The sequence below is a fragment of the Stomoxys calcitrans genome, chromosome 4, assembly GCF_963082655.1.
Source record: "Stomoxys calcitrans chromosome 4, idStoCalc2.1, whole genome shotgun sequence".
NCBI lineage: Eukaryota > Metazoa > Arthropoda > Insecta > Diptera > Muscidae > Stomoxys > Stomoxys calcitrans.
This window is the reverse complement of record NC_081555.1, coordinates 135156885-135172218: the sequence shown is the minus strand read 5'-3', so window position 1 is coordinate 135172218 and position 15334 is coordinate 135156885. Positions and strand designations below refer to the sequence as shown.

Sequence of the window (15334 nt, the reverse complement as noted above, 5' to 3'; positions counted from 1 at the left end):
TGCGGAGTAGCTGCAACGACAGTCCTGGACAATCAGCGGTCTTGAGCGGAGAATCTCAGTGAGAGGCCGGGCAGCACCGGCTCTTGCCCAAATAATAAATGCCTATAATGCTCTATATTACAAGGCGGGTTATTGGAGCCTTTGAATAACCAATGGCCAACCTGTTCCCTTGGCAATCTGTCCTTTGGGCCGAAACGAGCTTGCCCACCTACATGAGCTTGACGAGGATCGCCACCTTCACATGGAAATGGGGCTATGACAACGACAAGAACAACTAATATTTATATCAGATTCAACTTTGGAGGTTGGGCGACCCTTTAATACTTATACCAGATTGGTAGTGTACCTGTTAAGAACATTTCTTTAATACCCATTTCGTGTCGTTGGTCATACATGTCAGTTTTAGGGATTTGGGGGGTAGGGGAGGCGGCTCCCACATACGTCGGACAAATTTTTTATACCAGAATAGTACTTCTTGATGGACATTTGGTCCTTCTTTGTGAGGATTTTCGGAAGCGTCCTCTGAGGCTTTTGGGGCCCATTTTTTAAATCAAATTCGTTTTGTACTCTTTAACACCTTTTATTTAACAATCAGTGAAATCAAATCTTAACGTGATTGCGACTAAATATGCAAAGCTAAACTATTAAAAACATTATAGCTATCCACATTTTTTTAAGGTAAACATTTTGTATCCACATTCCGGCGAAAAAATCGGAAAGAAGGTGCCTTTGGTACACGCGAAACAATTAACTTTAAGTTCCATGGCTGACAACCATTCAATGGGAAACTCTCTCATTATTTATGGTAAAACTCTTATAAAAATATGTTATGATACATATGTAATTACTTCAAAAAAGTAATTACGAAAAATGAAAAAAAAAATTTTCCAACTGTCTCCGTTACGGGATAGTGAGCATCACATAGGCTGGAACATTGCGTCCACAGGTTGCGGATAGTGGAATGCTTCATACGGAGCAGTTGCAACGGCGGTCGCGGACAATCAGCGGTATCGATCGGAGAGTCTCAGCGAGTGGCCGGGCGGCTACGGCTCTTGCATAAATACTGAGTGGCTATGATGCTCGATATGACAAGGCGAGTTATTGGCGTCTTTAAATAACCAATGGCCACCTTGTTGCCACGGCTATCGGTCCTTTGAACCAGAACGAACTTGCTCACCTACTGGAACTTGACGGGAAGCGCTACCTCCACCTGAAAATGTGGCTACAACAACAACGAAAATAATACCAGCATTGATGGAAAAGCCAAGAGGAGCCTAGTTCGTTCAAATGTCGGAGTTTTGCTCAGATCTCTTTGTTTATTTAAGATGAAATCTATTTGTAATATGACATATTGTTATGAAAACTTTACCCTATGTAAAATGTATATACATCGTCTGATACATATGAAACATTTTATGTGAAAAGCGGATGTGGGAATAAATAGGTAATTTAATTGATTAAAGCGAGCTCTATTTTCATCACATGTAGACACATGTAAATAAAAAAAGTTAAATACATATGACAAATGCATGATGCAAGGGTGGTATTTATACACAAGCCAGGCAAGGCAAGTTATGCGACACAAAAGGCTTATAGACCTATAAGTCTTACGTCGTCTTAACACAAAACCATGGAACGTATCGTGGATACCAGGATAAAGAGTGGGTCATCCATCCATATGCTTAAATACAAATAGCACGCCTTTGTCAAGGGAAACTCGGTGGAGACCGTCTTGCACGAGATTGTGCATTGAATAGAAGAGTTCTTAGATGTCAAGAAGTACAAATTGGCGATATTCTTTGACATCGAAGGGGCTTTTAAAAATGTGCGGACCGATACACTGACGAACAGTTCCGGAGTATAGAAAGGAAATTAACACATTATCTGAGAATGGCACGATCCACATCGTTTGCAAGTGATTTTGCAGTAAAGGCCAAAGGATTGCTGTCAATAAACTTGGTTAACCCGAAGCCTTTCGGGTCGACGCAGTCCGAGTTAAGGGCATGGGCCACGAACTCGCATTTAACACTGTTGTACAGCGAAACGAACGGTAGTACGATGAAAACATCCAAATTGTGAGAAGACGAGGCTATTACTGAAAGGAAGTAAGCGGGAAGTCAGTATAGCTTTCGGTATCATAACAGGGCACATGGAACAACGAGCTCACTTATGCAATATCGGTGCAGCAAGTGATAGCATATGTAGGGCATGTGGGGAAGATGTGGCCGGCTTTTGTGGTACATAATTGGGAACATAGTTGTTGACAACTATGTTCCCAAAACAGTTACTTATACAATATTTATTAGGCCGCTCAACGTCCGTGAAGAATTTGGGTGCATTAATTATCCAATTTTCAACGGATTGTGATGAAACGGGTTTGCATACATACCCGAGGTGGTATTTATCCAAAGTTTGGCCCGGCCAAATTTAATGCCTTTTACAAGGACAGCAAAAGTCATTATGGCAGTGCCATTTAAATGTTCGGGAATGGGATGTAATGATTTGCAAATTTTTTCGTGATTACTTTTTTTAGATAATAGATTAAAAAAAAAAAAGAAACTCAGATTTCATTCTGTAGGACATTCCTCATGTCATTATTGAGATTTTTGTAGTGTTTCAAAAAAGTAATCGCGAAAAAAACGTTTTCAACTGTGAAAAACAAAGTACTAACTACTAAATGGGAAATTATAACTTTTCAAAAGATAATTTGTATATTTGCAACAATTTAAAATATAGTTCCCACTTACCATTGAGGAAGATTCTATTCACTGTTGAAGTTTTTCGGGAGAGCATTATCACCATAAACTTTTTTCAATCCCCATTGCATTCAGGTTTTCAGAACGTCTATTTACATTTCATCACAAGTAGTTTAATATATATGGTGCGTCAGAGAAACTTATTTGTTTAAAAAACTTCCCGAGCAGGAGTTGGGCGAGGAGAGGGTCAAGAGAGACGCATCAGTTGCCATCATACTCTGTTCTAGACAGCAGCGGGCTTTAGCCTTCGGAAGCTTTACTTTCTCACTTGTTGCTAAGCAACGTGGTTTCCGTGCTCAGTTTGAAATTCCTCCTCAAAGTGTCGTTCCTGGCAGTAATTTGATTGAATGGGACTTTAACAGACCATCAGAGCTCCGAAAAATATCGAAGAGAGGCGCAGTTACCGTGATTGCAGCTCGTTACAGGAACATAATCGAACAATTTTTTCATCGAAGCCTTGGAGAAATTAACGTTAGAAACGTATAGTTTCAGAAAAATGGAGCCACAGCACGAGATTCAATGAATTCGTTGCGACATTTCCTCGACCGCCTCATTTCTCTCAGAAGCTGCAAAAGCTGGACACGAATTTTAAAAATCGACTACATTAGTGTATGCGGCATTTACCCGACGTCATTTTCTAGTCTGGTTGAAAAAAATGGGATATTGTAATATCAAATAAAAAAAGTACAAAAATAATAACTGAAGTATTTTTGCTTTTATTGACCTTTTATACATTTAAATACACGAATTTATTAAGAAAGCATGCACTTTAACATTCTATCAATTACCTTTGCAGCCCAACTGTTTTTTTTTTGTTTTTTCAAAATAACTTGACATTTAAAACTATTTTTCCATTCTCTCTGGACTCACGAATAAAGCTAAGTATTCTGTTCAGGTTTTCAAGCGGAATGTTGTCAAACTCCATATAAAAAAACGTCGGCGATTCGTTGGCTAAAAATAGACGGAAAAGTAGTACTCTGTTTATAGTGAGGAAAATGCCAAAAATATCAAAGTGGCAACACTTTAATCATTGCCGGTATCTTTTTTGTATAAATAAAATAGAGAAAACAATAAGTGCAGATAAAAAAACGTGTTTTGGTATGGAAACAAAAACATTTAACAGCTGTCAAACTCCGCTTGCGGAACAATTAAAAATTTCCGCGACTATTCCGAAAGCAGAATAGATTACCAACCCTAACTTTGCTTTCATTATTCTTTATACTTAGGGTGCCAACAAAGTGGAACAGAATGAGCTGATGCCGAGCGGAACCGAGCCGAGCTTATTTTCAAGCGAGAAGAAAATTTGTTCGTTTTGTGTGTTTTGCTTTTATGTCATTTAGTCTTGTTGTTCGTTTGTGTTTATAAAATTGTTGCACACGGCAATGGATTCATCTGCTAAAGATAATTTTGCTTCTTCTAGTATGATAACACCAAAGAAATTGAAAAAAAAAAATCCAATTACACTAAAAAGGGAGTGAATTTCAATATACATGATTTTTTTTTTGTTAAAACATTAAGAAAAAACACGATTGCACGCTAAAAAGTAAACATCAACAATGCAAACAAGCTTTGGAACTCTTTTCTCGCACTCAATCGGCTTTGATCTCTGCTCTGCTCGGCGTTCACTATGTTAAGGCTGATGCTACCAAGATATCAAGGCGGATTTAACAAGATGGTCTCACACGAACAGCTGTTAACAGCCGATCAGGTTTGACGGTATTAAGATGTCAGATTTTTGTTTGCATTCTCTTTGTTGTCATCTTCTTTCTCGCAAATTATCTGCTCATGCGCGCACACGTATGCAAACACGCACACAAATTTCTTTGTGTGTGTTGGCAAAACGTCGATCAGCTTGATGGCAAGATGACGGATTGCACCATATGATTTGTGGTTGTTGTACAAATGAGACCACCTTTAATCGTTTCGCTATGCCAAGATATATTCATTTACAGGTAGTGATGCCCAACAACAAAATATTGTGTGCACTATCTGTCAAATTCAGCAATTAGTGCAACTCTGATTTTGAGTACGTTACCAATTCGGTTCTTAACTATAAAACACATACACAATCAAAACTTGTTGAAAGATAGTGCACTTCGCGAGAAAACTTATATTCAGTTTACGGTACGCTAACAGGTAATTTTGTCATGGCTGGTACTATATATTCAAAAAAGTAACTGTGAAAAACATATGTTTTCACCTGTGAAAAACGAATATAGTACCAGTCTTAAAATAAAACAGCAATTATTTTTATTTATAACTATAAAATGACAGGGCAACGAAGTTCTGGTTAAATTGTCAGTGCAGGCACAGAACATCTATTGTCAGGATTGTCATCGTATGTTTTTCATAAATAAGTGTGGCCACTTGCAGAAATAACTTTATTGTGAATGGTAAAACAAAATAAATAAAACCAATTATTTATACAATTGGGTACACAAATCTTAATACTTTTAATTTGACTGCTATGCCCACACATGTTTTGCAAATTTTAGTTATAAATTTTACAAATATTTGCACATTTTCCTCGTATTGCCAAATGGCGTTACCACTTCAAAGCACACAAACAAACTTGCACTGGAAACTTTTTTACGTTTTATTTGTACTCTTCACCGCTTCTCTATCTAATACTAAATTAAAACAAAGCAGAAATCAACCGGCCAAAATCTCTACCTTCCATGCATCTACCTCGTTGCCGTTAAAAAAATTGCTATTTTTGACTGGCAACACTTTCTTAAGAGCCATGACTGTTGCCAAACTAAAAAAAAGTAGGCATAAACCGATTTTAAATTAGACGACTTACCGCCCAGTGAAACTTTCTTCAGAGATATGCTTTGCTATACATAGCACCCAAATTCTAGAAATAATCGAAAATATTTTCCATTTTTTTAAAAACTGTGTTTTATTTCCATTACAAATTAATTATATATTTTAATATCACATTATTCCAAATAATGCAATAGTAAAAGTAGTATTAACCATTTTGAGTATGAAGGTATGTGTGTATCTGTTCTTCACATTTTACGTCCATATATAAAACCGTATAATTTCGGTTTGGTGGTATATATATGTATATAAATATATGTAACTATGTACATATACATAGTTTGTTTATGATATATACATTGAAACGCAAAATACAATTTAACTTTACTGTACATTGTGTTCCCAATCTACACTAAGATAAACATCTAAAACAAAGCTAAAAGCTGGTCAAAAATGAAAAGATAAGATTTAAAAGTTAGCTTAAATAAGAAAATAAAATCGAGAAAACGATATTTTTTTAAAAACACCAAAATCAATCGTATAATTTTGTTTGTTGTACTTTAAGATGAGATGATGGCTCTCCGTTAACATCCTTTATTGGTTAAAAGCAAATAATTGCTGCATTTATTCATCCCTGGCCATTGCAGGTGTCCAGTTTTGGTATTGAGAAAACAAATGCTAAGCAGCCGAAGCGGATTAAAGTCCCGTGCTGCAAAATTGCTGTACCCTCCCAGGCACCTTTAATCATGGGGACTTCTTCAATGGAAGAACACTTGCAGTCAGGCTTAGGCGGAGGAGCCATGCTATAATTATGTAAAATTAAATTAATACGATTTTGACAACGACCTTATTTAACTGACATACCGAGCATTGTTGTCAACCACAAAATAATGCCGTTGGATACCTCTCCTTTTGTCGAGAATAGCTTGGACTTTCTTTTGCAAGTCCACATCATCAGGTTTTAATTTTTTAGCTGGCGTGGGATTGGGTTCACTAAAGTCGCAGGAATACAATTGACCATTTACTTCCGTACCGTATTCAGAGTAATTGATCAATTCATATGTTTTGGAAAAATCATCATAAAATATGGTAGCATGTTTTGGTGAAATGCGTCGACAATAACCGATTAACGATAGATTGACATCCACCCCCAGGTTGGTGTCACCATATCCCACGTTTATGCTGCGATAGCGCATGAAAAATGACGAACGCAATTCGATGTTACTAAACCAACGATTGTCCTCAAGAATATCACCAAGAGGCGTAAGAACCGCTCGCGCACGTATTTTTCTTCGTAACAATTTTAATTCAAGTCTAGTGGCTATTTCATAGGCCTTCTCTTGTTCCGAGTAGAGGCGTGGCGTATATTTTTGTTCCTCTTCATCGGCGGCAACAATTGCCGCCGCTGTTGCTAAAGCGGGATGCAATTGCGGCATATCTTCGGAAGCAGAATTAGGTTGGGCCAATATGGATGATGTCTCACCCGTAAACATAATGCACAAACGTCTAACGTCATTGGGGGAAAGAATTTCGGATGGCACCACCGCGGGGGATCCGGTAGAATTTTGTTCTTCAGGCGCCGTTACAATTGCCGGTTGGGTCTGCGTCAGTTCTCTAATACGTTTCGCAGCTGTACGATTTTGATATTGCACAACAATTTCTGGATGATCTTGTACAAGCTGCTGCAGTCGTTGAAAAGCCAATTTCTTAATAAGCTCTACATCTAAATACTGAAGTTCAGTATCTATTTGGGGATCGTATTTCGTTTCTTCATCGGAGTCCTCTGCATTGTTGTTGCAGCTGTAGTTAGCATCAATTTTTGATTTTTCTTCTGCTTGTGGTGTTGCATTTTTTTCATCCTTTTCTTCGGGTATAGTCTCACATTCGGTTTTAATTTCTGTTTCCTTCAGATGAGTGGCGTGACTTGTTGAGTTGCGTTTTGTGCGTTTGATCTTTGTTTTGTTTGTTTGTTTTTCTGTCAACACTTCATCGCCGTTATCATCCTTGGTAGTCTCTACTTTAGCTTCCGACCCACTAGTCTTTTTGTCATTCCCATGAGCTGTGGCATTTTTCGGTTCCTCCTCGTCTTCACTGCTACTGCTACTGCTGCTACTACTCAATTCTTCTACACGCCCAAGTTCCTTTTGTATTTCTCTAAACTTTGCCTTAGCTGATTTTAAAGCTTCCAAGTCTTTAACCAATGACTCTGCTACACTTTCCTTGGAAATAACTTCTGGAGCACTGGGCAAACATTTGCGTCTCTTAACGATATCATAGCGTAACGTTTCTCTCAGTGACGGCAAGAGGGGAGGAGGATTTTCATAATGATACTTAACCATGGGGGGTACTTCGATTGTATCCCTAGATTTCACTGGTACCTTAATACGAAATGGTGGATTTTTCATGTGAACACGACGAAAGAAGTCCATTTTTACAGCTTCGTGGTCAAATGGCTGTGAAAACTTGTCCCATAAACGCACCCGTTCAGTTGCCGAAATACTGCTGAGTAAATTGTTGTCCTATGGGATGATAACACAAAGCAAATGCAGAGTTACTCTGAAGAGCGATTCTAGGCCGACAGCTATACTTACAATAAAATTTTCTACATGGTTTGGACACATCCACAAACCGGTCGGCAATGCTGTCATTGGTGGATCCAAACAATCCTGATGAAAAAATAATGGGCAATAGTCACATGCCACAAGTGGTGCTTTTTTGCACGAGCGGTGACAGTAAAAACATGTTTTAGCTGGCAATGGAACCAAACCTTGAGAATCCAATTCGAAAGGTTTAGAGTTTCTGCGATAGTTGGGCTTTTTGTGATTATTGCCATTGTTACGTATAGGTTCAACTAAAATGGTCAAATGGAAAGCAATTGAAAAGTGAAAAAAAAACATTTTTATATTTGACCAGTGCTAATTATAACATTTTGTTTTTTTTCCTCCCTTTGGCATTCTATTACTCATTAAGATTAAGCTCTTCGTTTCAACTTACTTTTATCGTTGCCCGGAAATTGTGTATGAATTTCCAGTTCTCTTGGTAATTCAAATTGTTTTGGATTTAAAATACTAGCTGCCTTAATTAGTTCATCTAAAGGTGTTGGCTTCTTGTTGGGGTCTAATGCCCTCTGTATACCAACTGGTAATTTCGATAGATATTTCTCTGTGCCACTTAAATCGCTACAAAATGAAGCACGACTACTGCTGCGTTTACGTAAATGACGAATTTTCAATGGTATCGACTCCAGATCACCGCCAGCGGAAGGAGTATTAGGCCTTGAATTAACTCCAGCAGCAGCTGCAGCAACAACTGCTGCTGTCGCAGGTGTTGCGGAAGTACGCTCAACGGAACTAGATTTTGATGAAGTCGATGGAGCCGTTTTTAATGTCATGCGACAATTGTGGCATAACCATTGACCACTAGGTATATCATCTTCCGTTAATGGTGGATCACTGTCAAAATATAAGGTTATGTATTATGTACATGCATTAACTCAAGGAAAATATATCTATTTATCTATCCAACACCTAATTTGCTTCTTCGAACTTACTGGCATTGCAAGTGGAAGCTTGATGGACAGCGATCACAACAAAGCAAATCTCCTCCTTCTTCACAGGCATCACACAAATCATGGTTATGGCCCCGACCGGGTCTTTTATAGTATGGATGCTTGGTCGCTGTTGGACGAACACCTAATTTTTCATCTTCTGTTGGCGGAGGTTTTATAAGATTTTGTATTTGCTATGGTAATAGATAAAATATCAAGTTAGTAGCTTTCGTCAAAAATAGGAATATCGGTAGTTGTGTATCAGCGTTTTGTAAGACCATAGCTGTACACACACATTTCCCACTTTTTTTCTCTCTCTAGTGCTTCTGGCCAAATGGTCGTTGAGGCTTTCACTTATTGCAGCATTAATTTCCCACTTACCTCCATAATGCTTAACTCAGCATTAGGATTAGCATCAATTTTAGACATTGTTAAATCCTATTTCAAATAACAATGCAGTGAAGAAATTTATATTTTTATATATTTTATTAACAAATAAATATAATGAAGGACTCGGTCGTTGTTGGGTCGTTTGTTTGACATTAGTCCAAATTGTACAGTGTTTCCAATGTTGCTTGGAAAGATAGCGTTGCCAAGTGAAACTTACATACCAATTAGTAGACACGCAATCCGAAATGTAGTGACGCAGCTATTATGTTTTGTGTGACCATTGAGCCAAACGAGATGTGAGTGGATTGTTCCCATTTGTATCAGATCATTCTATTCAATGGCAATTCTATTATATTTGGGTAGTTTTATTTATCAATTAAAGCCCTGAAAATGCCACATTTTTCTCTATTAATACTATTTGTCTAAAACAAATGCATTGCTACGACATCACGCCATGACGGCCTGAAAAAATATTCCAGTCCTGCCATGCCGAAATAACCACAATGCCATTGTCTGTTATCATACATGGCGAATCAATTAAAGGTGGTCTCATTTGTACAACAACCACAAATCATATGATGCAACTCGCCATCTTGTCATCAAGCTGATAGAGCTGGCAAAATATCGGTAGCACTATCGATATTTAATTTTTTGACTGAATATCGATTGATATTTTTCCGATTGATACTATCGCAAAAATTGAATTTTTTGCAAAACTAAACAACAATAAGCAATTCGACACTAACACACACAAAGAATTTTGTGTGCGTGTGTGTATATGTTTGCGTACATGAGCAGAGAATATGTGAGAAAGAAAACAACAAAGAGAATGCAAACAAAAATCTGACATCTAAATCAAATAGCGTAAGAAAGAATAAGAGCTGGCATTAGAGCGTAATACGGGATGACGAGTGACAAATTTTAAAGACACAACTTGTTTGAATTGCTTACGATATTTCGTTTTTCCTTTATTCCAACTTTCGGTTGCAAAGAAACAAAGCAAAATACGAAAAAATGTTCGAAGGAATGCCTGAATCAAAACAGAATAACCCGAAAATGTTGCAACCCTCAATGTGAATCCAATTGGAATACAATAAAAATGTTGTGTCTTTAACGCGAGTTATTTTACGGTACGAGGAAGACAAAGCAGAAACCCTCTCTTGTATTAGATCTTATGCTCTTTGATATAAATACGGTCAAACCGGTTGTTAGCAAAGAGAGTAAAAAAAGAGTGGGTTTCAACCTAGTTTTACCAATACCGTAAAAAACTCGCGTTAAAGACACAACCTGTTCGATGTATTAAAATTGGATTCACATTGAGGGTTGCAACATTTTCGGATTTTTTTTGTTTTGATTCGGGCATTTGTTCGAACATATTTTCGTATTTTGCTTTGCAATCGAAAATTTGTATAAAAGGAAAAACGAAATATCGTAAGCAATTCAAACATGTTGTGTGTTTAATATTTGTCACTGGTCATCCAAAATTTCACTCTAATGCCAACTCTTCTTCTTTTACCCTTTTGGACAAGATGGGGAATAGCACCATATGATTTGTGGTTACAAATTAGACCACCGTTAATTATTTCGCCATGAGAGTTACCAAAGCAAAATAAAGAATTACTTATTCAGCCGCTATTGTAGGGTTTTTAATACAAATGCTAAAGTGAGCTTATTGTACAATAATCGTTTAAAAACTATTATGCATTTTAATACTTCATTAGTAATTTTTGTGAATACTGCTGTTAAATTTTTGTAGTGTTTAAAAAAGTAATTGTGAAAAAAAATGTTCTTCAACTGTGAATGACCATAGTGCCAGTCTTTAAACATCATAATGAAGAACATGTATCTTTGCGTGTGAACCATACATAGGATTTATTCATACCATTTGTTTTGTTTTCTTCTATTGTTGAACTGCGCGATTACGCATCAGATTTAATTAATAGATTTATAAAAAAATACTACGCTACCTCTCCTGGGCAGAGCACACAGATAGATTCCGGACAAAATGTTCTCATTTTTTACAAAAAAGTCTCAAAACTCTGATTCTCCGGTCATTATTCAAGGTCCTTCAACATCAACGACTACAGATCCGCAAGGAGATGACTTCATATTTGTAGAGAAAAAAGGTGACCGCCAGCCCGATGGGCCTGGCCAACCTCAAAGGCCAATGTATCCACCAATGCCAGCAGGACCATATGGAGCACCATATCCCAGATATCCATACGGGCCACCACCAGGAGGTCATCATGGTGTACCGCCCCAAAATGGAAGTACAACGACTACTTCACATCCTGTACCTTATGTTCAAGATGTGCCATTTGTTCTAGCGCCACAATTATGCACAAAAACCACGTTCGACAGTACACAAACACAGGTTGATGGTATTTTGGCTTTCCTAACAAGACAAATGTCTGTCGATGGACTGGAGGAATACAACTTCACCTTGGAACAGAATGTTCTACAAAATGAGTGATACTAGTATTTAGACATTGTTTATGTGACTTGGTGATGATAATACGTTTTGCTCGCTTTTCCTTTCTTTTGTATGATTTAACAACCACTGCTTTGAATGTACGACTAAAGATACATAGTCTTAATACATGTTAAAAATTAAATAGAAATAAGTACAAAACTGAAAAATTGTTTTCTATAGATTTATTATAAAGTTGAAAACATCTTTTAAGACCATAGTATTTAGGTGGGAAAAAAAGAAAACAATGGACTGCTTACTACTAAGCAAAGTTTTCAACCCAATATTTAGTTGATGAAGGGGCGTACAAAGTCTTGACTCTTTCACTTTCTATTCTTGAAATCTGGTGAGGCATTAAAATCTGTAGGTGCCAACTACTTAATAAAATGCATCCTAGAACATTAATAGCATATGGTTTTATGTGGAAAGAGATTCACCGTTAAAGTTAAACTTTAGTTTGATTAAAATTAAAGTTGTAAAGTTAGGAATAGCCAGTAAGATATTTAATATTTATTATGAATCAGAATCGACACGATTGTTGTTGTCGTAGTCACATTTGCATGGGCAGGGGGCGATCCTCGTCAAACTCTTATAGTTTCGTTCCGGTATAAAGAACAGATCGCCGCGTGAACATGATGGTCATTGGTTATTTAAAGGCGACAATAACTCGCCTTGGCATATGAAGCAACATAGGCACTCAGTATTTATGAAGAGCTGGTGCCGCCCGGCCTTACAATGTTGCCGCCTGGCTCCGTATGGAACATTTCACCATTCCCACCTGTAGACGCGCCTGGTAGTTCGCATCTAAGATCTTCGTGACAACGATGACATCACACAGACCTGAGCTAAAATGTCCAGCCTGTGTGGTGCCGATCCGGGCCGGTACGAGATCTCCTTAAGTACTACACAGGCTGGAACTTTGAGATCCCATATATATGGTATTCACGAAAAGCTTGGCTGAAACTTACCGGCCGTGTTTTCATGCTGCGAATAGTGTAAAGCTTTGCATTTATGCAGCCAGGGGCAATCAGAGGTTTCGAGAGCAGAGTCTCAGTGAGGGGTCGCATGGCACTTACTTTTACTTATATACTGAGTGTCTAAGATGATGGAAATGACAAGGCGAGTTATTAACGTCTTCAAATAACAAGCATCTGTCTCCAGAGGCTGGCTGGAATCGGGGGCCGGATATTGGACCACTGGACAATTAACCTGTGCCCGGAAAGGTTATGAGTCGATAACGGACTGGAACCCAATTTCAGTTGAGTTACCATCGGCCAAATTTTGCATGTTTTTACAATTTACCTAGTAGCTGTAGGCACAAAACACTCATATTGATTGAAACTGAGAAAAATTAAAAAAAATTTACTAATTTTTATTTCATTGTTTTATCACCTGGCAACGCAACTATAATCGCGTTGTAATCTTCACTGATAAAGAAAAGTAAAAACTGACTCACCTGACGTTGACGAACCCTGCAAACGGATTAAAGACCACGATCTGCGTATCTGTGCCGGAATATGTCAAGAATGTCCGGAATATTTACAAAGAGGAAGCGGTATACCCACTGACGGATGTATTGGAAAAGTACAAGTCAGACATAACTGCTATAGCTGTTATGGTACAATGCATGAATTTGTCCATAGATTTGCGGTTAGTCGTTTAGGCTGAAACACCTTGTATCCAATTTATTTCTGCGGATGAGCGGCTAGCCACAACCCGCACAAATGCCAAATTCTTTAATATCAGTCTTATCTTTGCCCATGCCCCAACAAGAGACAAGGAAGGATATTTTTTTATAAGAGACTAGAGAGAACATATGAACGCTACCGCGAACATGACATTAAAATCGTTCTAGGAGTCTTTAATGCCAAGATAGGAAGGGAGTATATCATGGTCCGATGATCGAAGTCTAAAGCCTCTATCCGACAATGGATTGAGGCTAGTAGACTTCGCCGCGACCAGAGACATGATGGTTAACAACACCAGATTTCAACATAATAAAATTTTAAAAGCTGCAAATGCTACAACAGGCAGCGATTATAGACTGACCCAACTGCTTGATGAAATCACTCCTTGTTCCGGTGATATAACGGCACAATGGCTAACCATTGTCCACTCTATGGAAAATGCCCCAAAATTGTACTGTATTCCAGAATGCAACATAAAGAGCAATAACTGAAGAAAAAGAGAGAGGAGAAACGTCTACGAATTCTCCATACGGATTAGCTGCAACTGCAGTCGCGGACAATCAACGATATCGAGTGAGAGTCTTAGTCCGAGACCAAGGCCTTGTCGATATGACAAGGCAAGTTTTTGGTGCCTTTAAATAACTAATGGCCACATTGTTCCCCGCTGCGATCGGTCGTATAGCCTGGTCTCTTATAAGAGCATGACAAGGATCTCCATCTCCACATGCAAATGTAGCTCGAACAACAACCGATTGATGTATTGTTAAAATCTATCTATCATAATAAAGAACTCCATCTATGTTTCACATCACTAATTAAATGCATTTCTTTGCCGACGTTCTTCACAACAAATTCCGAGTGTTTATTTTGCTTTTCGGAAGATTTTTTAAAAATCATGACGGGTTTCTTTAGTTTTTTTTAACCGTTTCGGAAATATAGTTGCGAAATTGATGCAATGTTTCCCACACTGTTTCATGACTTAGGCACCATCATGTCTGTACGCAACGATATCGTTTTCAAGAATAAGATCAAAGACTTTTAACTTTTTTTCTACGATACATATTCTTTTTATCGTAGATTTATTTTCTCCAATTTTTTTATTTCCTCGAAATCCAAATAAAATGTTTTCAAAACTCCTTCGTAGTATGCTCCGAGAACATTGACGCACTAAGTGTTAGAAATGTCAATCCATTCATCAACTGTTATAGAGAAACACCATTCATTACTTCTTATTTTAGGAAACAAAGTCATATACGCGATCTTTTTTTCGTCGTTAACATTGTTAATATGAGATCAAATTGTATTTTCACTTGATGGCATTTTTAATCCTTAACTAGTGAGGTAAGAATTTAAATATTGGAATTTTTTAGGGATTAGAAATTAGAGAAAGAGCACAGGAGAGCAAGGCGCTTGGAAATTTATCTGAGTTCGGGTAGTGGGACAAGTGCTCTGTCAAAAACAATTAAAGTAAAAGTAATGTCGACTACCCAATCCTAACTATACTGAAATGTTCACCTTCCGGAGCCTTATTTTCGAACTTTTAATTGCATACTCGCAATATAATCTTCAATACATTCCATTTGATGCCGGTACTGGCAAATAGGAGCACAACCTCCCGGATGTTTTTTGGTGTTGGGGACACGGTTTCCTGGAGTCATGCCATGTTTGTGCATAAAATTATATGGATAAGTGTTTTGTATTTTAACGTTGGCAACAC

General features: G+C 37.8%; 2 protein-coding genes across 3 annotated transcripts in view; one reads left to right on the top strand and one right to left on the bottom strand.

Annotated features, from left to right (window-relative positions):
• Positions 1-5645: 5645 nt before the first annotated feature.
• The window catches only part of LOC106085224 (PHD finger protein 12), a 66196-nt gene continuing 56507 nt past the window's right edge, over positions 5646-15334 (bottom strand). Inside the window, exons 1-6 of one of the 2 annotated variants that reach the window (XM_013249352.1) lie at positions 9451-9601; positions 9073-9263; positions 8517-8974; positions 8114-8373; positions 6387-8041; positions 5646-6325 (exon numbers count right to left, since the gene is read on the bottom strand). In XM_013249352.1, the coding sequence (XP_013104806.1) occupies positions 6151-6325; positions 6387-8041; positions 8114-8373; positions 8517-8974; positions 9073-9263; positions 9451-9498 (2787 nt within the window). In that variant the 5' untranslated portion in view covers positions 9499-9601 and the 3' untranslated portion in view covers positions 5646-6150. Of the gene's footprint in view, positions 6326-6386; positions 8042-8113; positions 8374-8516; positions 8975-9072; positions 9264-9450; positions 9602-15334 lie in introns of those variants that run through there. The other variant, XM_059366621.1, reaches the window with a different exon arrangement.
• LOC106085206 (proline-rich proteoglycan 2) lies at positions 11335-12334 on the top strand. Its single transcript, XM_013249327.2, has one exon. It carries the CDS (start codon positions 11465-11467, stop codon positions 11930-11932), a length of 468 nt encoding a protein of 155 aa, XP_013104781.1. The 5' UTR covers positions 11335-11464; the 3' UTR covers positions 11933-12334.

Bases quoted from the DNA above. Each gene is read 5' to 3' on its own strand.
- LOC106085206 (XM_013249327.2), top strand. From the start codon at position 11,465: ATGTTCTCATTTTTTACAAAAAAGTCTCAAAACTCTGATTCTCCGGTC.